This window comes from Pangasianodon hypophthalmus, chromosome 16 (genome assembly GCF_027358585.1).
Source record: "Pangasianodon hypophthalmus isolate fPanHyp1 chromosome 16, fPanHyp1.pri, whole genome shotgun sequence".
NCBI classification, from domain to species: domain Eukaryota; kingdom Metazoa; phylum Chordata; class Actinopteri; order Siluriformes; family Pangasiidae; genus Pangasianodon; species Pangasianodon hypophthalmus.
In genome coordinates, this window is record NC_069725.1 from 9,763,047 (window position 1) to 9,789,644 (window position 26,598).

At 38.1% G+C, this 26,598-nt stretch overlaps 1 protein-coding gene and 1 long non-coding RNA gene across 7 annotated transcripts in view; one reads left to right on the forward strand and one right to left on the reverse strand.

The window, feature by feature from the left end:
• The window catches only part of phc2a (polyhomeotic homolog 2a (Drosophila)), a 46,369-nt gene that overhangs the window by 12,997 nt on the left and 6,774 nt on the right, over positions 1-26,598 (forward strand). Inside the window, exons 2-9 of one of the 6 annotated variants that reach the window (XM_026921022.3) lie at positions 1,332-1,594; positions 4,592-4,732; positions 6,048-6,125; positions 7,665-7,829; positions 9,013-9,165; positions 9,257-9,572; positions 23,138-23,466; positions 23,552-23,720. In XM_026921022.3, the coding sequence (XP_026776823.3) occupies positions 1,332-1,594; positions 4,592-4,732; positions 6,048-6,125; positions 7,665-7,829; positions 9,013-9,165; positions 9,257-9,572; positions 23,138-23,466; positions 23,552-23,720 (1,614 nt within the window). Of the gene's footprint in view, positions 1-1,331; positions 1,595-4,591; positions 4,733-6,047; positions 6,126-7,664; positions 7,830-9,012; positions 9,166-9,256; positions 9,573-23,137; positions 23,467-23,551; positions 23,721-26,352; positions 26,596-26,598 lie in introns of those variants that run through there. The other 5 variants (XM_026921023.3, XM_026921024.3, XM_026921026.3 and 2 more) reach the window with 5 other exon arrangements.
• LOC128320758 (uncharacterized) lies at positions 7,284-9,260 on the reverse strand. Its single transcript, XR_008304341.1, has 2 exons — positions 9,090-9,260; positions 7,284-7,814 (listed from the first exon to the last, which is right to left on the reverse strand). It is a non-coding gene; the product is annotated as an uncharacterized LOC128320758 (long non-coding RNA).

The following is a 26,598-nucleotide window of genomic DNA, read 5'->3' on the forward strand; positions in this document are numbered from 1 at the left end:
TGTTGAAGTCAACAAACTGTGCGGGAATATGAACAAAATTATCCAGGATGTGAATTGTGCACCTGTAAATATGACTTTTTGCAAATTTACAATAAGTTTGTTACGTATATGTATTTACTATGGTTCATGTGGGCTTTACAAAACTGATACTCACTCGTAGAGTTTGAAAGTAGCACTATAATGCATGCCAGATGTGGATACATTTAGGAATATTAACTATTAATTTAACTACATTGGCTAGAATTTTTACATTCTTGCCTGTTCAGTAAATGAGTCTGTACACACTATACTATTTTAACCAGTCTGCTTCTTATAGCAATTGTCTTGTGTGTTTTGTTTATTTGGCTAAGTTTACCTACTGGTTTATCTCATAGCTATAAAGTGATTTATCTGGCTCATCTGTTCTTAGTTTCGCTTAGTTTAGCTTAACCATTTGGTGTGAAAATACCAGGTCAAGCAGTGACAGAAAAAAACAGCATGAGTGTGAAATGTTTAATGAGGAGCAAAAGGGGGAAAAAATCCCAAGATGCTTCAGTGAAAAGTTGTGAAGAGCCCAGCTAACAAGCTAAAGGTTTGTCAAGACTGTTGGTGAAAATGAGGAAGTTAAAATCAGTAGAATGCATACTACATAGTGTTGTGTAGTCTATAAATGTAGACTATTTATACATGGCTATAGTAGTCTTCTTGCATGTTAAAGGTGGCACGGTAGAACAGCAGGTAGCATTGCTGTCTCACAACTCTTGGGTCCATGATTTGATCTCGAGCTCAGGTTACTGTCTGTGTGGAGTTTGACATGTTCTCCCTGTGTCACACTTCCAAACACATGTTGGCATATTGCCTATGCTAAGTTGCCTCTAGGTGTAAATGAGTACGTAAATGTGTGTGTGTGTGCATGGTGGACTGGAGTGTATTCCTGCCTCACAGCCACTATTCCTGGGATAGACTCTGGATTCCACAAACTTAATCACTGACCAGGACAAAGCGGTTACTGAATATAAATGAATGAATGAATGAATTGATACATGCATTTATTTATTTTTATATTCTAGAAATTTAACACCTACAGTACAATACAGTTAAATTTGGGGTGGTGATGTTTTTCTATAAAGAAAATGTTGACTGGATACTACATTCGCAAAACAACTTGCCTTTGTGCCTGGTTAAATTGTTAAGTTAAATTGCGTCCCAGAGGACACACCATTCATTCTGTTCATTTAGTGTGTTGCTTGACGAATTTGGGTTTTAATCAAAAGCCAGTCAATGTTTCATGCAGCAGTTGCCCAAGTGCAAGGTCTCCACTCATGCTTGTGTCTCTTCTGTGTGTGTGTCAGGTGTTGTACAGAGAAGCAGCAGTCGTGGATCGAGCCCAGGAGGGCGTAGAGCTGCCATGGAGAGGGCGCAGGCCTCTGTGAGCTCCGGCTCTAGTGCACCTGCCCCCAGCAACCCCATCATCACTTCCAGCTCCAACAGCAACAGCCAGGGAATGACCAGTGTCAGCTCCAGTGTCAGCTCCAGTGTCAGTGCCAGCAGCAGACAGCAGACTCTGCCACAGATATCAGTGTATGGGGGAATCCCTGACAGGCAGACAGTACAGGTAGGGTGCACTATACTCACTTAAGTTTCAGCTAAACTCATGAGTGAAAGATTTCCCAATAGTACAGGCAGTTGTTTCATGTTAGAACCATGGTTCTGAACCTTGGTCTTGTGGTTTGTTCAAAATGGGAAGCTGAATGCTTTTAGGTTAAATTCTCAGCCTCAAGTTCAGCTGTATGCATGTTCCTCTTATTTCTCCATGTAGGTGCTGCAACTTTGTGTCTGAACTTGTATTTCTTTTCCAACACTACTCGTAAGACAACATCAAGCATTTATATTTGTCAGAAAAAAGGTTTGCTTTTAGGAAGGAAGGATGCTGCAAGTAACCAACATTATGCTATGCTCCTCTACTGCCCTCTACAGGCAGACAACCAACATTACTCTTTAGTTTTCCATCTCTTAATGTTAGTGGAGCATCAGACGACAGCAAGTATTAGGGAAAAAAATATATGAGCAGGTTACTTTTTCACAACTCTTCCCTTTTGTTATTTTTATAATTAGTCTGTGTTAATAATGCAGCATTAGATTTATTAGGTCCACCTATCAAGCACCTTATAAACAGATATATAAACTTATAAAGAGTGTGCAGACATCAGTGTAAGACAACTCAAATAATAATACAAGTAAAATTATTCTCAAATAATAACATAAGTCAAATAATGAGACAAATCAGATTGTAGTCAAATAAAAATACAAGTCAAATGTTAGTCCAATGATAAGACAAGTCAGGTAATGGTCAAATTATAAGATTATAAGTCAAATAATAATAATCAAAGAATAAGACAAGTAAAATAATAATAGTCAAATAATATGACAAATTATACAATTCATAGTATTTTTCTCTTTACATTTAATTGATCATTCTTTTCTTTTTATTAAAGTGGAATTGCTCTGATCATTATTAAGATATCTGAATTTTGCCTTACTTTTAATAATCACAAATCTTAGACTTTTTGAGATTGAAACTGAATGTTGGGTTGAGCCTGGACATTTCTCTGTAAAATATTAAGATCAGTTCAGTATGCCTTAAGGAAGTGGCTTTGCATTCAGATACCGTTATGGGGATTTTGAACAAGAGCCATAACAGATTGCTGAGCTATTTCAGGTCATGCATCAAGCTCCAGGTATTTGTTCTATTATTAAAGATATTCAGTGGGAAATGTATTCTGGCATCACAGGTTTCAGTTCTGGTTGTTTGGGTGACCCATTGAGCCAGTTTTGAAGAAAATTATATGTTACTGTGATGCTGAGATTGACTTGTAGAATTGATTTGGGCTGTCTTTTATATCTGAAACATCTGAATTCAAGTAGCTTATCAAGTAATATAGTATATACTATAGTGCAGCTATATTGCTTTATTTCCAAAAGGTATTGAGTGTAATTTGGAGAACTCTCTATTTATTTTTCATATTTTCCAGTTTAGTGATAACACAATAGTCTTTTTATTAAGTACAACTTATTTCTGAAAAATTTACAGGAAATTTAAAGAAAATGCACGCAAAATTGTGCCTGCATGCAATATTTTTTATTGCTTAATGGTGCAAAATAAAAGGCCACATCACATTTCATGTAATGTTAAATTCATATTTAATATATTAAGGTAATTATTATTGAGTAGATTTTTAGATGATCATATTGCACACTCTGTGCTACTGTTCAACAATCTGATCTGATAATGTTAAATTGAAAAGTGAACAGTTTCACTACAGTTTAAACAGCTGTCTGTGTGTTTTGGAGTGCAGAGGCTTGTTGTGTCTACTCTGACTGATGATCTGTTGTGAAGGATGGCAGTGACCCCGCATGCCACAGAGTTGCATATCTGTAACTGTGTCTGTGTCTAGAGTTCATTGTTTCAACATTGAGTTCTCCAGCAATGAAGGCATTTCCTAAAGCTTACCAAGTAGTATACATGAAAGCTTTGATTGATTACTTCCTAAGGGAAAGAAAATAGAAAAGTTCTAGTGCTTAAATGGTTTCTCTCAGAATTTTTCAGTTACTAGACCAGCGGTGGTACAATGCAGCACCTCTGTACTAGACCTTATATCCTTATGCATACTTGATCATTAATAATTAAAAAAACAGTAATACTTCCTATGAAGCCCATATTCACGAATCAGCGTAACTATGATACAATTCTTTGCAAGTCATTAGAGGTTCCTTGTAAGCATTTTATAAACTTTAATAATGCCTCACAAAGCTCTAGTACTGTGCTATAAACAATTCACTGATAACTTATAATCATGTTGCAATGCAAGTAACACTATTCAATTTAATGCCATGCTGTGTATTGCACAATTTTATAACTCATAAAGATCTGCGAATAATTTAATAAGCAACTGTAATATTTACCAACAATTATAAAAACATTATGAACATTTAAAATGACATCACGTACTTCATGTAAAGTGAACATTCATGTAAAGTGAACGTTAATTATTCCTCATTATTAGTCATTTGTAAGACACTATTGACTTTATTTTTGTATTTTGGAATTTAACACTTAATTCCACATTAATTACAAAACCACATACAGACACATTATTGAAGTTGGAAAATTTAAATAATAAAGGCACATTACAAAAAATTATGGCTGTTTTGTTCTAATACACCCAAACATGACAAGAACACACATGCAGTATGTAGCACGTACTTAACCTTGGAGGGACAGGAAGCTAAGTGCCACATACTTGTCATTTTTGGAAGCACTCAATGATGGTTAAAAAAAAAAAGGTTAAAAAAATTATGATTGTTAACAATTATAACAGTTGCTTTATAATTATTCACGTGGTATTTTAGTTATACATTGTGCAGTACACCAGGTGGCATTATACTGCATGAATACAGAACATACTGTAGAATGAATTATATGAATAGTGACACTTGCATTACAACATGATATGCATTGTCAATTATTTATAGCACATTATGAGAGTCATATGAGGAATGAATGTGGGCTTGTCTTCTTCTCTGTGTGTGTGTTTGTGTGTTTGTATGTCAGGTGATTCAGCAGGCCCTGCACAGGCAGCCCAGTACTGCAGCTCAGTACTTGCAGCAGATGTACGCAGCACAGCAGCAGCACCTCATGCTGCAGACCGCCGCTCTCCAGCAACAGCACCTGAGTTTAGCTGCGGTGCAACAGGTCACACACTGACACACACACACACACACACGTACACACACTTAAATAAAGATTCAAATGTACTCAGATCTCAGCTCTTAAACTGTATTATATACTTTTTATAATGTGTAGAAATTACTAAAAACTAATGTGCTTTTTATAAATACTTTGTTAAATCTTGCGATCTTCTATATGTAAAATACTGGCTACATAAAGATGATGATGGCATTGTTGTTGTTTTACTGTAGTTCACCTATATATTACCGTACACTTCTACACAAACGGGTCCCTTACAGGGTCTGTGGATAGTTAAGGTCTTCCTATCCTAGGAATCCTATCTAATAAGGAACCAAAGAATTTCCAGATTTGTTCCTCTGAGATAGGGTTCCAAGTAGAACCTTGTTCTACTTTAATTGTTTTTTCCTTCTATTTGAAATAAACTGAAATAAAAAAGCAATTTCCTAAGGAGGGGAGCTAAACATCCCCACAAGTATTTGATTTTTCCAGCAAATGTTCCATACATGAACATAGTCCAGCATGAGAAATATTACTACACTGAACATGTTTCCATTATGTTCCTAAAGTCAATGATTCCCTCTCTTATACTTAGGAAACCCAAACAGATGAAGTCCATCAGTAATTCCCTTTAACCTCCACTCAGCATGTAGGATCTTTACTCAAAGGTCTATCAAACAGCTTGCGAGTTGCTGCGATTGCCAAACAGGAAGTCAATTAATGAGGAGCTGAATGTGTTTGAGCTTGAAAGAGTGCTTAAAGCAGGGCTGAACCCTACAGATAAATTATATATTTGGAAGACTCTGTTATACAGTTTAATTACAACTCCTTTGAAGAAAATTTATAATGCTCTTACTGATACATTTAGATATTTTCTGTGCCAACTTAGGATGTTTATCACACTAAGTGTATTGCCCAAAGCCTCTCCCTCACCCAATACATAAAAAATTCAACTAGTATTAGCAAAACCACATCTTGTACTTCTGGAATTAAAACAAGACAGTTACCATGACGTACAAACGGAATTGTTTCCTTCACATTTGCTGCTACTGTAAGATCATCAAGCACAAGTAAAGCCGCAGGCACCACAGATTATGTTGCCGTTTCTAAAATCTAGTACTAAAATGTCAGTTTATTGGTTTAGCTGGTCAATATTGTATAATCACACATTTCACATTTAGCTTGATCTGTAGATTAGCATGCCAGGCCGTGAGAAAAAGAGATCTGTTTCCTGCCATGCTTGTTTACTTTGTGTGTGGTGCCTTTATGTTGATTAATGAGGGCTGGAGTTGACTTATGACCCTCTCTCTCTCGTATTCAGGCCAGCATTGTAGCAGGAAGACAGAACTGCAGTCAGAGCGGAGCTGCATCTCAGCAGGCCTTATCCTCTCAGACCACTGTAAGCATCATAAATCCTGCCACTAATGTTTCATTCAACAAGTTTTCAGTTCCCTGGAGCAAATGACAATAACAATACCATTCCAGCACACTGCTCTGTAACCATATATTTCAGCTGTACAAAGCCCACACATGATATAGTGCCTTGCCTAAGTATTCACCCCCGTTGAACTTTTCCACATTTTGCAGTGATATAACCTGGAACTGAAATGGATTTATTGGGATTATATGCCATGAATCTATACAAAATAGGCCAGAGTATAGAAGTGGGGGGGAAAGGAAATGTAGTGTGCAAAAGTTGTGGTTGAAGTATTCACCCTGCATTGGTGTGAAACCCCTAAATTAGCTTTGTTGCTAGCAGTTGCCATTACATATCACATAACAGGTTGAACAGAGTCAACCTGTATGCAGTTAAGGTGTCACATAATCTCAATATAAATACACTTGTTCCTAGAGGAACCCAGAGATTTTTGGAGAAAATACCTAAACAGCATCATGAAGACCAAGGAGCTATCAAAATAATTCCAGGACAAAGTTCTGTAAAAGTATTAATCAGGGATTGGTTTTAAACAATGTCCAAAACTTTGACTATCACACAGAGCACCATTAAATCCATTATTAAAAAATGGAAAGAATATGGCACAACTGTGACTCTGCGTAGAGAAGGCCGTCCACCAAAAGTAAATAAGGAGGACATTAGTCAGAGAAAACACAGGAGAAGAATGTAGTTTTTGATTCGTGGTATTTCTGGTTCTTTCAGTTAGACCCAGACAGTTTGTGATGTTTGGTATTTTCACGGAATATTCTAGTGTTGACTTGTTGACTTGAAAGTAACACTTTTTTAATGGAAGACCAAAGGCAGTTATGGGGCAGTTGTTTGGTACGTTCAACTCTATAATGCCAATTCAAAACTGTAGCTGTTACATTCTAACAATAAAGGAGTTAGGATGCGACAGAGAGAAAGTCTTACCAAAGATGTTCTTATGTAGTTTTTTTGAGGTTTTGTGTTTATGTGTTCAGATGGATACTGAGGGATTTCTTGTTTAGTTTGAAATATTTCATGTTAAATATGCTGTTAATGCATGACCGTCTCAGAAATTACTGAATTATACATTTTTAAAACTCACAGATACATTTGATTGAAGAATTTATGAAAGTGTTGTTCTTTTGCATAATTTATTGATTGCCCCAACATAACCTTAGACTTCCATTCTAAGTGTGTTCACTGGTTTTTCTCATTAAAGAGAAACTTTTAAAATTTTTACAAGTGATGCTAGATAGACATCAGATGGAAAAAAATGTTCCACTGATCTCAAACAAATTATTAGTGAGGCGGAATACAGCCCAACTTGCTTGATGTTAAAGGAGCCATCATGAATACAAAGTGCTGCAGAACTAACCATTTGTAGGAAGATAACAACTGGCTACAGTTAAGAACAAGACTCAATCTCAAGGGTACTACTTAGAAATGATGGACCTTAACATGTTGTCTATGTGATCTATGCTGACACACTAAGCTTCCACTCATCTTTTTCCCCAGATCAAACTGGCTAGCTCTCCTGCAGCGGCAGCTCAGTTGATCAGCAGGGCCCAGGGGGTGAACCCCTCTCCGGTCAGCATTACCCAGCAGGCTGTGCTCCTTGGGAACTCATCCACCCCTACTCTCACCGCCAGCCAAGCACAGATGTACCTGCGTGCACAGATGGTAGGTCAATTCACACACAAACCTACATAAACGTAACCTTAATAATATTATTGTAACCCACTGAAACATACAGATGTGGTGATAGGGCATGCATGTTTAGGCCCTGATTTACTAAGAGCCCAAAAAAATGAGGTGAATTTGAATGCGTAGTCAGGTGCGCGCAGTTAGTGTTTATTTCAGATCTATTTACACAGAAAAACTGTGTGAATGACATCAGAATCAATATTTAAATGAGGTTTTGTGTGTTATAATAAGTCACCATTTTAGGAAACTTAATATAATGAGCATAATTTGGTGTAATTTTGTCTAAACTGGTGAAAACAGGCTTCCACAAATTTAATACCTGTCCCTTGGTTGTAATCCTGTGCCCTTACCGTCACCATTCAGGTTTAGTAAATTACATTGCATAGGCAAACACACATAATTGGCAACACATGCTATTCTGCTTACATGAAAGATTCAATCAATCATGTTAGTAAATCAGCTTGTGCATTTTTACACATGCCTTCAGTAAATCAGGTTTTTAAAGTACTTTATAATCAGGCAGATAGCGATTCATTATATGAATTATTCCAGGGTTTACTATTAAACAATAAGGTTATAGTAGATGTGGATATTTATCATTTATATTTTTTTGTTAAATTACAGTATCTACTGTGTGTAAATCTACTTTTTTTTAGCTCAGAGAGTAGAAATAGAAGTACCATGAGGCATGTTCTGATTTTATAGTGGAAATTTAGCCATGACATGTAGCTGGGCTGGCCAACCACATTTACCACATTGACTCAATCCAGCACTTTCTCATAGCTATTTTAGAAAATAAATGAGAACCTGGATGGTGGGAAAATTGTCCCAGGAAATAAAATATACAAGGTTTTGGAAAATTATCCCAGAGGATGAAGGCTGAATAGGTAATGGCAGAATGTGCAATGGAATCCCATCAGTTTATTATTGACTTTATGATGTGGTTCACTTTAAATAGCATCTTTAAAATAGATGGTCTTATTCTTTAATGACTATATAGTGTATGCTAGTTTAGCAGGTATAATTCCATGTTTTCCATAATATTAAGGCGAGACTGAGAAAATATTTGCACCACTCTATTCTACAGGCGCCAAACACAATAGTCCTGTGGCGTTTTCATATAGAGACAAAAACAGCACATTTTTGGTATGATTTTCAGGCACAGCAAAATAGCCTTGTGCAAGTAGCTAGGAGCCTAGGCCGTGCTGTTCCTTTGTCCCCCCAGCTCATACTCACTCCGACCGCCACAGTCACTGCCGTCCAGCCTGAGGCCTCATCGCAGTCAGTCAACCTCCAGTCAACCAGCCCACAGGTACCTGAAACTTGTGTTGACGTCACACAACTACACCAAATATCTACACAACATGTGTCAAAGCTGAAGTGTTTTCTTACACTGATCTCAGATGCAGAACCTGGTGTTGTGTAGCCAGCAGGGGGCAGTGGCCTCCTCCTCCTCCACCCCTCAGCCCCAACTACACGGGCTCAGTGTAAAGCAAAGTAGTGGAGGAGCAACTCAGATGGCTCTTCCCAGCTTGCCTGTGCCCCAGCTAAAGAGTCCCAGCTCTCAGGCTCTGGGTCAGCAGGGAGTGAAGACCAGCCTGGCAGATGCTTCATCAGAGCCAGTGAAGACGAGTGATGGTGTCAGTGAGATGAGTGCACGTGTGATCAGTGTGAGCCACAACATGGGCACAGCAACCAACCATCCCCTCATCAATACTGGTAAGAAAGATATTGACTCATATTTAGTAAGCAGAATTACAATCCTGATTCTTTTTGCTAGTTACTGCTAAATTAAACTAAATTAGTAGTTTTTGGGAAAGTACACTATGTCATAAGAAGTAGTTTTATGGTACATGATTTGTTGGCAAGAATATTGTATTAGAGGGAATCTCCAGTATTCTAGTAGTCTTTGACCTTCTAGTAAAAGATGGCATGTTTTAGATATCTAGCTCTGAGAAACAACAGAGTAGGGAAAAGAAGGAAAAATCTCTGAGTGGGAAAGCAGCTGGCATTGAGGTCTGAGTTGAAGGAGAATGAGGACATGGTGGGCAGCAATAGCTGTATGTCAGCACATTTGCTCTGAGAGAGAGAGAGAGAGAGAGGCTCTCAATCCTCACTCTAAGGATATCATTTAACACTGAGACAGATGTACCGCCTTATGTGACCTTTGAGAACAAATCTCCCCCCACATGCCATTTGGAAAAGACGAGCCTCCACATTTACAAACAATGCATGAGCTGTCATGAGTAGACACACCAAAGACTTCTTGATGTTTGACTTTAGACCTACTCTAGATGTATAGGTGTTAAGGGATTGTATTCTGAATTTATGTCATGAGCAATGGTGGAAAGAGTACTGAAAAAGCATACTCAAGTAAAAGTACTATTACTTTCCAAAAAATGTAATTATTATATATATATATAAAATCCACATTATACCCTGCAAATTAAAAGTGTAGCTTACAGTGTCACTCTTTTATGGATGTTTCTCAGTTTAAATTTTTATATATATATATTTCTCTAACAGTTTTATTTTTGTAAATCCAGGCATGTAATATTTGATAAAGCAACCAATAATCAGGTAACATTTATGACAACCATTCTGTAGAGGTCTTCTTGCAGGTTAATAAAGGTTGCAAAGCATTGTACATTAACAATTTAACATAAAAAGATGAGCCTGTAGCACAAATTAGAAAATTACACTGAAGTGAATATAACATGCATTAACTGACAAGTCTCTGAACATGAATGCAGGCTTGCAGCGATTTTAGCGTAGGGGTCAACAACGAGCCTATATTTTGAATTTGCTGTTCAGTTTTACAATGAGCTGATTCTCAAAATTTGTACTGTCCAGACTTGCTCGTTTAGGTATAAACAGCTGCCCAGCACAACTAAAAAGGCGCTCACATGCTGCAGAGGCAGGCAAGGGTGTGTTCAGTTTGAGGCTTAGCTTTTTCACCGAAGGAAATGACTGAAGCAGTCCCATCTCTTCTGAGGCACAAGCCAAGTATCCATCCAATTCAGATGCAGTTGGGGATGGAACAGTCTTAATGGAAGAAAAGACGTCATCCTCGTCAGAGGCATCACGTTGTGATTCGTTTTGCTGGGTGCCCTTACTGGCATCAAGATAATGCATGATGTAATCCATACCTACCATACACACAAACATTAATAATAATTGTGGATAATGCTGATAGACAAATTATGGCATGTTTACTAGTGTGTTATGGACCAACTATTGCGGTTGTCATGGATAGTTTAGAAATTAAATAAAACCGTTCACTTGCTACATAAGCCCTGCTGCATTTACTACCCTATAACCCCTCAATACCCTTGTCTTTTCTAACACTGTTCCACAGTCTGACTGTGCTACAGCAGGCATGTAAATAAATATTGAACCAATAGCTTAACTCCACACAAACCCATACACAGTAGTGGAACAGTTACAAGTGGGATAAGCAAAATGTACCCATGATTCCTGGAAAAAAAAAAAAATGCTGCATGTTCTCACTCTTTAACAGAAATTGGCATAATATCCATTTCATCAGACAATCTGTATTCATGTACAAATTAGGAACATCTTACCTGCTTTTATGATGTGGGCCTTGTCTGTCGATGACGTTTTGAATTTTGGAAGAAGAATTGCAGCACTGATGAGTTCCTGATCTTCCATAAACTCCCCAAAGCGGGAGGAAGACATACCTGACTGAAGCCTCCATCTTTTTGAGCTTGGAATCAAGAAGGTAGATGGTGGGAAGCAGCCACCCCATCTGAGTGTTTGTTTCAGACTGAAGGATGTTCTAATTGGAGTACTTGAACAATGTGAGATTGAGCAAACAGACTTACATTTTCATTTTGAATGCTGCACATACATAGGGATGCTTCTCCCTGCTCCTTTAGGATCCACATTACCCTCTCTGCAGCACTGCCACCAAATTCCATCTTGTGTGGTTGGGCTGAATGAACTGCAGCTTACATTCTTCTTGGACGATCTCAGCATTGATGGCAGACCAGCTGTTTTTATCGTATAATGCCTGGCATTTCGCAAACGTTGAACGGGTAAGCTTCTTATATACCTCACTGCTGTCCTCTGCCTTGGAAGCATCCACAGTAGCCACCAAATTAAGAAGATGACACACGCAACACTGGTGCTTGGGTAGATGATACTCCAACCCACTGTTAGTGTTTAAAATAGAACAGGTGTCCTGAACCTCAACTCGTTCTGCATCTCCCTCACTCTCCAGTGTCACTGCCTCAGCAGAGTCAGCACCAATCAACTCTTGACTCTGTTCACCATACACCTTAAATGCTTTAATAAAATTTGATCCACTATCAGTTGTTGTTCTGACTATTTTTCCTGAGATGCCATATTCCGAGTGGATGTCATCCAGGGCCGCTGCAAGCAAATCAAACGTATGTGATCCTTTCAAGCGTCTAAAGGCAATCGAAGCAGACCTTCTTTCCAGTGTAGATTCATCGATCCAGTGTGCGGTTACACCGATGTAACTCCATCGTCGAGCTGTCCAACAATCAGTAGTAGTACCTATAGAGCTGACTTTTGCCATTTCAGCAATGATTTTTTTTTTTACCTTTGCGGCTGCTTCCTCGATTCTCAACTTCACAGTTGGTCTGGACATAACTGTACAGCTAGGCTGCATTGTATGGATTAGATTTTTGATGGTTAATGGCTGAAGGCTTTCACAGACAAACTCAGCTACAAGCCTGTCAATTGTGGACTGAGTAACCTGCCTGCATGACATGGAGTAGTCTTTAATCTTCATCTTTTTCACAGCTGAATTACACCACTGTTCTTCTGAGGTTTTTCTTTTCAAGACACATTCATTGTACTACTTTAATTTCAATGGATGTTTTCTCTGTAAAAAAAGAATACACTTCAAAACTGAGTAACTCACATTTGAAAACACTGATAAAAACTTTTGCTTGCATCATTTAAAAACAAACAAACATGATTTAACTATAAAACTATAAAATATAAAAAAGTTACTTGCTATTCATGGACTACAATTTTAAATCGCCATGTGAGAACACATTACATTAATATATGCACCTATAATAAGCCGACAGAAAGCAGGTTAATGTGTTTATATGCTGAGAGAAACCTGTGTAAGAGGCTAAAACACAGCTGTGACGAGAGGTTAACGACAGGTGCACTTTGAACCCTGGCTAACAAGCTAAGGGTGTCCAGCAGTTTTTGTGCTAGTTTTTGTTTGCTAAATGTTCGGTGCATCCCTAATTCACATTGGCTCATAAAACCTCTACATGAATACACTTTCTCAGAAAAATTGCGCATTTACGCCCCCAGCACTATATTGGTTGTGACTTTTATTATACCATTGAACATATTTAAGACATGATATTTAGCAGATATTCAAAACTTACCTCGATGTGTTTTTTTTTAATTAGAGGAAGAACTCTTGAATGCCGATATTTCAACTGGTCTAGGCAGGCAAAGTTGACATAACATAATGACACAATTGCCCTTCTTCGCCTTCACTACAAAAAGCTGCTTCAGGTGTGGCCTAGGATGCTGAAGTGCTATATTTGAGCTGCTGCATGTTGAAGCATCCACCACACTTCCTCCCTGACTTGAAGTCTGTCTGACGCACGTTTTCTATGCGCGATTTGATTCGACGAGAATCACGGGACTGATTGTTCTCCTTAGCCAATCACCGTTGACAGGAAAAAACATAAACATATAAAGTAGCGACGGCAGGTTGAGGGAAAGTAGCGCAGTAAAAGTACCGATACAGCGCTAAAAATGTACTCAAATAAAAGTACACTGTTTTTAAACTACTTAATAAAGTACAATTCCTGAGAATAACTACTCAGTTACAGTAACGAGAGAATTTGTAAGTCGTTACTTTACACCACTGAGCATGAGTCACTTTGACACCCATGCTATGTTTCATTACAAGAAAAGGAGCAGCATATGTGGCCATGGGCTGCGTCATTCTCTATTTCCTCAGCATGCAAAGCGCTGTCAGGGGAGAACAGTCATGCCACCAACAGCCTTTTAGAGTTGACTTGTCCTCGTTTTCTGAAGTAGAGGTGTAGGGAGTAATGAGTAATGAAAATGAAATGAAAATTAGATTTAGTCTGCAGTGAAAATGATTTTTATGTCTGCTGTGTGTTTGTGTGCAATACTAAAATGCCTTTTATTTTATAGAACATAATCTCTTTAAAGTGGTAGCCCAGTGGTTAAGATGTTAGGATACTAATCAGAAGGTCATGAGTTCAATCCCCAGCACCACCAAGCTGCCACTGCTGGGCCCTTGAGCAAGGCCCTTAACCCTCAGTTGCATAAGTGAGATAAATGTAAGTCGCTCTGGATAAGGGTGTCTGCCAAATGCCCTAAATATAAACTCTATAGTATATGTCGGTGGTTGTCAGAGTGGGTTTAGATACTCCCAGGGGTCTGTTAAGCATAGCTGGGGGTCTCTGGTCTTTTGCAGTTGGGGAAATCACAAACCACAAGTGGCAGTTCGCCCCATTGGGGCATGTGACACAGAGCTCAACCATACACAGTAATGTGCAAGTCTTATTTTTTTAGTACAAACTTCATTATAGATTTATATTTTATGACTTCTACATTATCAAGTCAGTACAAAAACATTTTCCAAACATTAGCTTTCCAGCACAAAATTAAATGTTACAGAAGAAAAGTTTGTTTGTCAGCAAAAAGCAGCATATTACATAAAAGACCACTTTTCAGACAAAAAAAACATGAAGGCTGCTGGGTTTTGCTGCAAAAATAAGAAGCAAGTGTGGCAGTCAAAGTCTCCAGTAGAACTGTGGCTGCTTCTGCAAGATGCTCAGTAAAACTTATTCTAAAAATTTCCTTATAAAACTGCACTAATTGTACCTGAGACTACTATTTTTATAAAGCAAAGGGTCTTCACACCAAATATTGACTTTGTTTCATTTATTACTGTTTACTGCTCTTTATAGTATTTTTTAATGTAGAAACATTTAATTTCATTATTTTTGAAGGCATCTTTGGTCTACAGCATTTCTTTGCATGTGCCTAAGATTTTTCCCCAGTTCTGTGTATCAGCTGTTCAACAAATATTGATCTTCATAAAGCCCTCATTCACAACCCCATACATTTTAAATTCTGCTGAAATACTAATTGCCTTTTCCGAGTGACCAACAATTTTAAGAAGTGTTGCTATTCGACAGATATAAGCCAATGTCCCATTGATTTGGTCACCTTTCTAGATGTTCCACAATTGTGGGGCAGCACTGTCAGTGCCCTGTTTTGATCACATGGTCAAAAAATAGGAACTGCAACAAACACTAACAGAGGCCCACTGGGGTAGGAATCACTCTGACCCATGTTTTGTTTATGACTGGGGAAGGGGCAGCAGACAGGGCTGCTAATGATATTACCTCTTCTGTGATTGTGTCACACACTGTGACAATGGCAATGGGAAACACACCTGCGGTATCGAAAACAGGTGAATTTTTAAAAAAAATCCATTTGGGACTTCCGGTGTGACGAAAGTGATAGGCAGCAGAGTGGATAGTCTCCCGATCATTTCACGTTATATATACCTTTTGCAGTGAATTTTATGTTATAAGACGGGGTAAATTCGATTAAACAAATAAAGAAGAGGTTCCAAATTAACCTGTGCACAATGAGGAACGCTAAACAGAAAAGCGCTGCATCGCAGTCTAAAAAGGCTAGCGTGGCTAGTAAATTAGCGAGCATGGTGGCGACATCGTCTCAAGAAGAAAATCAAGTTGCGGAGGGAATGGTCGATGATTCCTTGTCAATGACACAACTTGTTTCTGAACTAGCCAAGCAACGAGAAGTCCTGAAGGAGGACATGGCTACCCTGATACTAAATTCAGTCAAACCTCTGCAAACGTCGGTGGATGCCTTGCACGACATGGTAAATTCTTTCCAGAGTCAGCTAACATCAACAGAAATCATTGTTGGTGAAAACTTCGAACATCTTGTGGCGGCGGAATCTACCATCAACTCCCTTAAAGCTCAAAACAGCTTATTAATGGAGCGTTTGAACGATCTGGAGAACAGGTCCCGCCGCTCTAACCTGCGTATCTTGAACGTCCCTGAGGGGAGCGAGAAGGACAAAGATCCCACTGTATTCACCTCGGAGATGTTGGCTGAAGTTATGCCTGAGGTATTCACAAGTCCACCACCCTTAGAGAGAGCACACCGCTCTCTCGGTCCTAAACCTGCGGCGGGTAAACCCGCGCACACATTCGTGCTGTGTTTTCATCGCTATCGTGACCGGGAGCTCACCTTGCGATGGGTCAGGCTACATGAGGTGAAGTTCAAGGGGATTACGCTGAGGGTATATCCAGATCTGAGTAATCCCCTTGCTAAGAAGCGTGCTGCGTTTAACCCAGTGAAACAAGCGTTGTATGAGGAGGGCATTCGGTTTCGGCTGCTGTACCCCGCACGCCTTAAAGTCACGTTCAAGGAAAAGAGCTTCATCTTCGAGACTCCGGACGACGCAAATGACCTTTATGAGAAACAAGTGCTTGCTCAGAAGGAAAAGTGACACTTGCAATAGCATTTAAATGTCAAGAACTTTTCAGGTGTGTAACCTCGACATGAAGATCACATAAGGACTATTGCTGTTAACCGAAGGAATGTCAGCTATGCCTGGATTCTGGGAGTCCTTCAGGCTGTTTCAGTTTTAGTTTGATCTGCCTGCAGTTTGCAGATAACTTGGACAGAATATATCTGAAGTAATCTTATGCTATACTTTTGTGAGTCAAGGAATTTGTTATTTTCCTCTTGCCTATAGCTAAATACGTAATTAAACGTAAGAAGATTCTCACATATCTCAAGCAAAACAAATCCGATATAGCTATGCTGCAAGAAACCCACCTCAGTGCTGAGGAATCTGAGAAATTTAAATGGGGAGCACTACTCAAGCACATTTAATACTAGGAGTAGAGGTGTCGCTATTTTGATCAGGAAAGGCTTAGACTTTAAAGTCCACAAAACATATAATGTCCAGGAAGGCAGATGGATAGCTCTGGACTCTAGCCTAGAAGGACAGAAATATACTATTATGAATATCTACGCCCCTAATGTGATGTCTCCAGATTTCTTTAATGAAATCTGCAATATTATTAGAAATATTGGCAATTATAACATAATACTAGGTGGTGATTTTAATCAAGTTAGAAATATAGACCTTGATAAGTCTAGTAACAAACAGATCACCTCAATATTACACTCAGCAATAGACACTATGATGGATAAATGTGGCCTGATAGATATATGGCATACACTGCATCCCCTAGAGAAAGATTTTACATTCTTCTCCCATCCTCATCAGTCATACACAAGGATTGACTATATTTTAACCTCAAAACAACTGGTGAGTCAGGTTCAGTCTGCTTCAATCGGGAATATTGTTCTCTCAGATCACGCTCCAGTGGATGTAGTCATTATGACCGCGAACAATAGAAAAAACACAAGGTGTTCTCGTTCCTTTATACAAACAGCAATGGATGAATACTGCTTATATAATGAGGGCTCTGTCTCTGACCCTGGTATAACATGGGATGCTTTTAAGGCTTTCTTGATGGGTAGGCTTATTCAGCATTTTTCGCTACATAAGCGTTTGGAGCTAAATGATATTATACAGAAAAAAAGCTGAATACGCCCTATTTTGTACAAAACAAAACTATTATGAAAAAGGTGAGAGAGCAGGTAAATACTTGGCACATAGAGTCAAACAGCTCAGCATGCAGAACTTTATTCCTTCTATCTTTGATGATAAAGATAAACTGATTACAGATGGAAAGGAAATTAATAAGGTTTTTACACATTTCTATCAAGAGCTATATACATCACAACGGGAAGTACCCATTGAAAAATATGATGATTCTTCTCTTCCCTTCAGATTCCTTGTTTATCTACATTTGATAGGGACTCTCTAGAAAGTGACATCACATTAGAGGAAATTAAGGATGCCATACGTGATCTCAAATCGGGTCGTGCCCCAGGGGAAGATAGCTTCCCCTCTGACTTTTATAAAAAAAAAAATTCTAGCACCTAAATTACTCATGATCTTTCAGAATGCATTGATAACTGGTAAACTTCCGGAGAGTATGAGAACCAGCATAATCACTCTTATTCACAAGAAAGGTAAAGACCCGCAACATTGTGCAAATTACAGGCCCATCTCACTCAGCAATGTAGATTAGAAAACTTATTACCTACTATTATACATCAAGTTGGGTTTATTAGGGCTAGGTCTTCGACGGATAACATGAGAAGACTTTTACATCTCATGTGGAACTCTAGAGGTGTCGATGTGGAGAAGGCCTTTGACAGGGTTGAGTGGGGTTTCTTATTCCAGACCCTTAGAAGATTTGGCTTTGGGTCAATATTTACTAAATGCGTTAAATTACTATACACTGGACCCCAAGCTTCAGTGTTGTGTAATGGCATAGTGTCATCGCGATTCGAATTACATAGGGGCACAAAACAGGGGTGCCCCCTTTCGCCCCTCATTTTTGTGTTGGTCTTAGAGCCATTGGCTATAGCTATACGCAGCAACCCAAATATTAAAGGTGTTATGGCAGGTCAGCAGGAGCATAAAATACTTCTGTACGCTGATGATATTTTACTTATCTCTAGTAACCCACAAATAACAGTACCCACAATGTGCTCTTTAATTGATGACTTTTCTCAAATATCAGGATATAAAATTAATTGGAGTAAATCAGAAGTAATGCCTCTCTCTAAAAACCTTAATAATATGTTAGAAGTGCAATGGCCATTTAAATGGGTCTCATCTGGATTAGTTTATCTGGGAATCAAACTTGTACCTGGATTAGAAAAAATTATGCAGGTTAACTTTCAACCAGTTATTCAAGAGATCCAAAACTTGTTACAGAATTGGAGCAAATGTACAATGTCTATTTTGGGTCGAATTAATCTTGTTAAAATGATAATTCTTCCCAAAATTAATTATTTGTCATATATGCTCCCCCCTTACACTACCACAGCCTATAGTCAAGTGTGATAGCTTCTCAACTAAATTTTCTTTGAGGCTATGTCATTATTTAATGTCGTTCTGCCCCACCAGAAACTAAGGTTACGGGCTGCTCATTTGTTATACTTATTATTGAGTTCTTCATGTTATTTATTAGCCTGTTTGTGTGGTCAGTTGAATTGACTATTGGAAATTGTTTAATCCAAACCAAAATAAATCCTATAAATAATGTGACTTGAACCTAATGTGGAACATTATTCATAAAAAAGGCCAAAAATATTATTGTACACATTTATGTAATGAAAATACTGTTTGAATTTGAATAATTGGATTTGTTTCATAAAATAAATCTGTATGTAGGGGTCTGTGAAATTTATTTTATAATTAAAGGGGTCCTTGGCTGCAGAAAGTTCGAGAACCCTTGGAAAGGAGCTATTGGAATCTTGTCTCAAATAAAGGCATATCTTGAAACTGTGGAAATAATCCCGAAGCATTCAGAAGTGTGTGCCAAATATACATATTGAATGATGTGTGTATAAGTGTAGATGTAGTTTGCAATATCTAATAAGTATAAGCTGAAATACTTACTTAGGGAATAAACTCTAAGGTTAATAGCTACATTGGTTTATGTAGTTCAAGGGTAATAAAAACTGGCCAACTCATAACAAGCTCAATCATATCTTGAGAGCAGAAACTCAAAGCAAACTAAGCTAAAGCCTGAAACTCATATATCCCACAGCCTTGCTTCCTGCTTCATAAGCTCTCCCCATTACCTTCATAACACATCATCAGTCACAGTCATATTAATAGAAGTGAGCTGCCACTCAACACAATCCAGGCCTCAATTACACTCCACCAAACAAGTCTAAACGGGAACCACTAGCAGGCTTGAGGTGTTATTTTTGAGTGAGCATTACAGATCATGTGGCAAGTACTGGATCATGCTGACATATTTCCTGCTGAATAAACTTAAAAAGGGAAGAGCACAGTATTTCAACTTAATGAGTTACAGACTGACAGATTACTACATTTAAAAAGATTAGACAGTTATACTCTTTATTGATTCTTAACAAAAGCAGCATTTCAGGAGTGCATTTATCCTTACTGTCAAACGAACTTCACATGTTAATAATAATCACATGATTCACATGTGAAATGTACACATTTTAGACATTTCATATCAACATATTGACATATTTCATATATTTTCACAAGTGGACATTTATTTTTACATGTGATTTTTTTTTCCACGTGATTCATTTATTGAGTTATATATATATATATATATATATATATATATATATATATATATATATATATATATATATATATATTTAAAGTATGAAGTAAAACAAATGAATAGTGTTAAATTAATAGCATTTCGATTTGTGAAACATGAGAAAAACATATGATCACATACGATTTGAACATATGGTCATGTGAAATATGTGATTTTTCCTTAAGGATGGTCATCATGTATAATCATTTAACTTGTTAAAGAAACAAAGTGTATAGTAGGTAGTTTTGTGAATTACATTACAATATCATAGCCACACTTATTATACATTCAGGCCAGTTCCTTCCTGGCTCATAGTAGCACCAAAAAAAGTAGACTGTTAGTATAGTGCACATACTAAGTTTAAAGTGCCTTCAGAAACACTAAAACAGTGAATCTACAGGGATGTGTGTGGAAAGGGGCATTTTGTCCAACCCATATTTTCTTCATGAGGAACTCATTAAACATGAAAAGCACTTAGCCAGCAGCATGAACCACACTATAGCATTTGGACTATGATTGGAGTGAACTCTAAGCAGGACCAGACGTTTTTGGCACTGATTCCCGCTAAGCCTAGATATTAGAACACTTCTATAGAGTGAACATGCTTAGTGGGTTGGAAGGGCTGAGCATATCAAATACTGTATACTCATATACTACAGTGCCATATACTATATAGAAGCACAAGACCTTCAGGAGCCCCAATCAAGTCTATATGAAAACAATATTTATTTTTACCCTTAAAAGTCTCATTGTGTACTCAGTGAATAACAGTGTTAATCTTTAGTTGCATTACTAGTAAAGAAATCTAGCGTGACCCTTAGTGCAACTGCAAGGGTAAACTATAAGGCTAGACTTTTTTTTTGTACTGCTACTGTTTCTACCTTTGCTGAAACATAACGCATATAACGAAAATTAATTTCTATTCTCTGGCATCTTTCTTCAGAATCAGGAAGTCCTACAGACTTTTCTTTTTTTTTTTCATTAAAAGGCTCCAGGCTGGGTGCCTAAAGAACAGGAGGCAATTATTTATTAACATTCATGCAACTTAAGCCTTCCATGTCCAAAGATACATCACATCCTATCTAGAACATCATGCGCATCCTGTATCAAAGGTATGAGGCATGTATAAACACAGCTAGCATCTCAGAGGAGGATATTTAGAAGGCTTTATGTCTGCAAATGAGTGCAAATTGAAGCTAATTCATGTATATCTTCACAAGCTAGGTGTCTTTCGACAAACCAAGAGAAGTGGTTATTTCTGACTGCTGCTTCAATACACTAGAATATGTGATATTTTCTAATGAATTTAGTCGGTTTTATTTTCTAAAATATAAACAAACTAGTAGCCTAATTTAAACCACTGTAACCCTGACCAGGCAGTTACTAAGGATGAATGAATGAGCACTGTTTGTTAATGTACATGGTTTTTCTTTGTCCTGCGAGCTTCATATCTGAAAGTTAAAGCTTCCAGCTCATGTGACTTTTTTTTTTTTTTTTAAGAACTATTTATCTGTTCATTCTGAATAATGTATTTGTTTTCGTTTAGTGCCTTCCTCTTTGTGATTTGCTGTCTACCAGGCAAACATTGTAAATAATAATTGGTTTTATTTGCCTGGTTAAATCAAAGGGTAAATTAAATATAATTTTGAATATGATAGATTTATCTCTTAAGGTGATTCAAAAGTGATTGACATTCCATGTGATTGACATACCACAATAAAAGAAGTGATAATGTGCTATTGGCGAATACAGTAATCAATACACCTGGTGCTTTGTGTTTGGATGTGATATTCTTTAGAAAGCTGACAGTATAGAGAGCTAAACTCTGCCAAATGAACCCATTAACCTAAAGTCAACACTGCTGAAAAATGAAAGCACCACCTCAGGGGATCCCTCAGGCATCAGGTCCAAAACACAGCACTAAGTGCTCTGTCTCGTTTTTAATTTATCCCTGTTCATATTGATTCAAAGCTCTCACTTGCCGCATCAAAGGCTAGCATCTCAGGTAAAAAAAGAAAAAAAGACCTCGTATTTTTCTTGTTATTACATATTTTTCTTGCTCCTTTAACGTATTTTTCTTGTTTTCTCAAAGTGAGATTTCTTTGCTTTAAGTGAACGGCAACAAGAAAAGCAAAGAATAAGTTTTATAGCATAATGCAACTTTGCCCTTTTGACTTCCATTAAAATCTCTACCGTTGTAACTAGTTAGCTAGTTTTCAGCACTGCAGGAATAGATCTTAAAACACCACTCTCATAATGAAACCAAATCGTTTAGAAAGCAGTAGGGTGTACATTGCTTTCAGCTAGTACACCCAGAGAAAGACTGAGATTAGTGTGTGGCAGTGGCCTCAGTATCAGATTTATTTATGAACCTCAGGAGGAAATCCAACTTTGAGTAATGGAGGGTGGGGTAAACTACAAAGGCTAATGAGCTACAGTTGAGTGCAAATGTTTGCACCCCCCATGGTTTTTGAATGAAAAAAGGAAAATGCATCTCTGTTTTACAATTTAACTACAAAAAAATTAATTCCAGAAAAAAATGGAAAAATTAAATGTGAGTATATCGTGCAACAAGACAAAGATTTAAAAAAAAACGAGGCAAAATAAAGAGAAATATATTTTTAAAAATCAGTTTCATAACAGCCCACTTGGTCTCCAGACCAGATTTGGTGACAGTTACAAAGGCAAAATCATTTTAGTCATTCAGCTTCATCATTTAACTTTTTTCATTATTAATATTTTATTTGATCAATTTTAACAATGAACATACTAAATATCTTGTTGCTATAAATTAAATTTCTTTGTCTTATTCATTTTACAAGTTAAAGAACATTCTACAACTTCCACTGGTACACTAACTATATTTGTTTAGTTTCTACTGTATCTGAAAAGGCTTCACTATGTATTTGTTACCATTCAATAGAATTTAATTCTTGTCTTGAACATGAAAATTCATTTTACATAAATGCCTATTTTTAATTCCTTTATATTTTTTAGCATATGCACAAATTCAGACCCATCAACTGCTCCAGCAACACAAGCAGCAGTTTGTGATCCAGCAACAATCCCAGGTGTCTCAGCCCAGCGTCCAGCCCCAAGGCCAAGCTGCGCAACCCGTGGCCATCCAACCTGCTTTAGCAGGCCAACCGTGTGCCATCCCTGTGCTGCCCAAACCACCCGCTCAGCAAGCCGCCATCTTCCATTCGACTGTGAGTCCTAGGATGCTCAATGGTCAGTCTCCCTTGTTAAATCCCAGCAAAGTCAAACAGGTGCAGCTAACAGCCGTCAACCTCCATTTCCAGGCTCCGCCAACCCAAGTGAGACAGGTTCAAACATATTTCTGACTACTTTTACATGTTGCAATGATTTAGTGTTCCTCTCTGAGCTAACTTTTCTGATGCTGAATTCCAGACTGCAGTGACACAGGATAATGCTGATAAGGGCAACGCTGTTCCTCCTGCCATTAGAGATGACTGCCTTGGCCAAAGTGGGCAGCAGATGCTAACCCAACCAACGCAAGAGCCAGCCAGGACTGAACAATGCTTGTATGATCACAACCAGCTGACAGTGAACGCAGAAGGTAGTCCCATATTCTCAGTTACTGCCCAGTATCATCTATGAATTAAATGAAACTTTTACTTGAAATTGATTAGATGAAGATGGAACAGCCATATTAACCTGGATTTCGTCAATTCCTGATGCATATCATAAAGTCACAACAAAAAAAAACCGATACAGCACATTAATCTGGGTAAGAAAAAGCCCAGACTAAAATCACGACACTGCCAAGATTGGTCTAAATGGCCAGGAGGCACGGTGGCTACTATGTCACTGCCATCTGTAGGCTTGCCATGCGAAACAAAAAAGCCCTCCCTGCTCTGTCTCTCCTCTCAAGTGGAAGAGTAGATCTGTCACGCCCCAGTGTCTATTGTCCAGTCAGGGCACTTGCTAGAATGTGACAGCTTTTGCCATAATTAGGGTGAGGGGCGCAGCTTTGTTATTCCCAGTGGGCTCTGGGAATAAAGGTGGACACACTTTATCTGTCTGGCAGGTGTAGCTGAGGCCTGTGCATTCAGACATTCAATTATGAATGATGAGTAATTGCTCTTTTATGAAAGCAAGGAGCCCTAATTGTTTTAGGACATAGTCTGAAAAGGCCTTTTTTGTGTATTCAGTTAAAAGATTAATATCATTAATCATGTCAAGCTGGCCGGCATGGGTCAGGGAAGCTGTGTTTGAAATATCGATATATGTCTTTATTACATATCATTGTTATTTGAATACTGTTATGTTTCCTGGATACACATTAAGATTGGAAATGTGCAGCCAAAGCTGTGTGTGTAAAAGATTTAAGCCTGGGGGGAGGGGGATCAAGTTCAGGTTTAAAGAAGATAAGGCATACAGAAAATGGCTTTATTGTTGCAACTAAAACTTTAATCTGAAGAGATAAACCGAAACAGATTTTTTTTTACAGCAAAGATTGTCTGAATAAAGCAATAATAAGAAAATACTAATTCAGGTGTAAAGATCTAGGCTCACTAATAGTTAAAACATGCCACATTAAATCCCACGAACTCAAGCTGTGCTGTTTCGACTCCCACCTGCTGACTGTGGGATTAGATAGCCTTCCATATCTACTGGGAGATAGGATTTCCATACATATACTGTGTCACCATTGCTTTCTCTTTTTGAATGGGGAAGCCAAGACCCCTTATCAGAACAGTTGTTTCAGGTCTCTTATTACTTAAAGTGGACAATAGATTAGGCTATCTGATAACCTTTTGCAGCCTATACTGTGTACAGTTACGGCTCCTGTATTGTTTCCAGTGTAGCTTCAGTTGAGTGCAACAGTTTGCTCGACCCATTGTTTCTGAGTGAAAAAAGAAAATGTTACAAACTTTATATAACCGTTTATGTACAGATTAAAGGATCTGCAAGGAAATGAAATGTGGGTGCATCCTGCAACTACGTATCAAACAGTCTTTAAGAATAAATTTGGAAAGAATTCAGTAGAAATAAAGATTTTGCCATAGCCCTCTTGGTGTCCAGACCTGATTTGAAGACGAGTGTAGGACTGGGGCAGTGCAGTGGTGAAGCAGGTAGTGTTGTCACCTCACACCTCAAGGGTCCCTGGTTTGACCCTGAGGTTGGCTCACTGTATTTACAGAGTTTCACATGTTCTCCCCATGTCCGTATGAGTTCTCTTGAGTTCTTCCCACCTCCCAAAAACATGCTAGTAGGCAAATCGGCTACACTAAATTGCCCCTAGGTGTAAATGTGTGTTTGACAGACTGGTGGATAGACATCCAGGGTGTGTCTCTGCCTCCCACCCAGCGTTCCAGGGATAGACTCTGAGACCCTGACCAGCATAAAGCGAATGAATAAAAATGAATGAGTGTAGGATTGATGGTAAGATGTGATCACTTACAGCAGGGAGATTTTGGGATGACTTTTAAACTAATATCTTTTTGAATTTTCACTGTCATTATTGTAACATATACTATAATCCCTTTTTTAAATTATTTTTTACTTATAATAGTGAAGGAAAATGTATGAAATCTAACATACGAAGTGTCTTTGTATAAATCACATTGCTTTGTTTTCACTTTTCCTGAGAGTATGCAAACTTTTGCACTCAGCTCTATAATCAGCTGTGTTTTGTTTGTTAATGAGCATCACAGTTAACTAATTTGACTGGTGTTATAAAAAAAAAAAAAAAAACATACTGGAATAGTCATGTGGCTGTGTAATCTCATATAGCTATGATTAAAAAAAACAAACAATAACAACAACAACAACAAAAATTTATTTTGCTACATAGTACCAAAGATTATTTTAGTACTGGTACATAGTTGTACATAGTGTATGGTTATTCCCTTTTGAGTATTTGGGAAATAATTAAGCCTTCCAGACATAGCTAAAACTTCCCCCAAGATCAAGATTAATCCGAGACCTGACTAGACGCCTTTTAATCCTTTTTTTCTGCTCCCGTGCCTTCATTTTGGAGCCGCTTAATTATTTCAGCCAATCAGAGACTCGCTCGCTTGTAAATACACTTTCCCATTGGCTGAAATTCCAAGTGCGCGACCCCGTTCTCGGGCGCGCGCGCTCCCTTTTCACTTCCCCCATATACAAAGAGGATTAGAGCGCGCACGCCGCTCGCGCACACTGAGTCGCTTGAACCAAACAAATCCTTTTAAAAAAAAAAAAAAAAAAAAAAAAAAAAAAAAAAAAGTTTGAGGCGGATCACCCTGCGAGTCCTACTGCGCTTTACAGAGGGAGCCTGCACCTCTGTGGAATATCTGGAAGTTTTGGGAATGTTTGAGGCTTTCCAGCTTTACTGTGCTGGTTTTTACGAGCTGCTGTAAGGAAGAGGAGTGTTACCCGGAGTCTCCGAGCGGAACAAAGGCGTGTGGCTTCTGGACGCTGTTCACTATTGTGAGGAGACGCTGTATGTG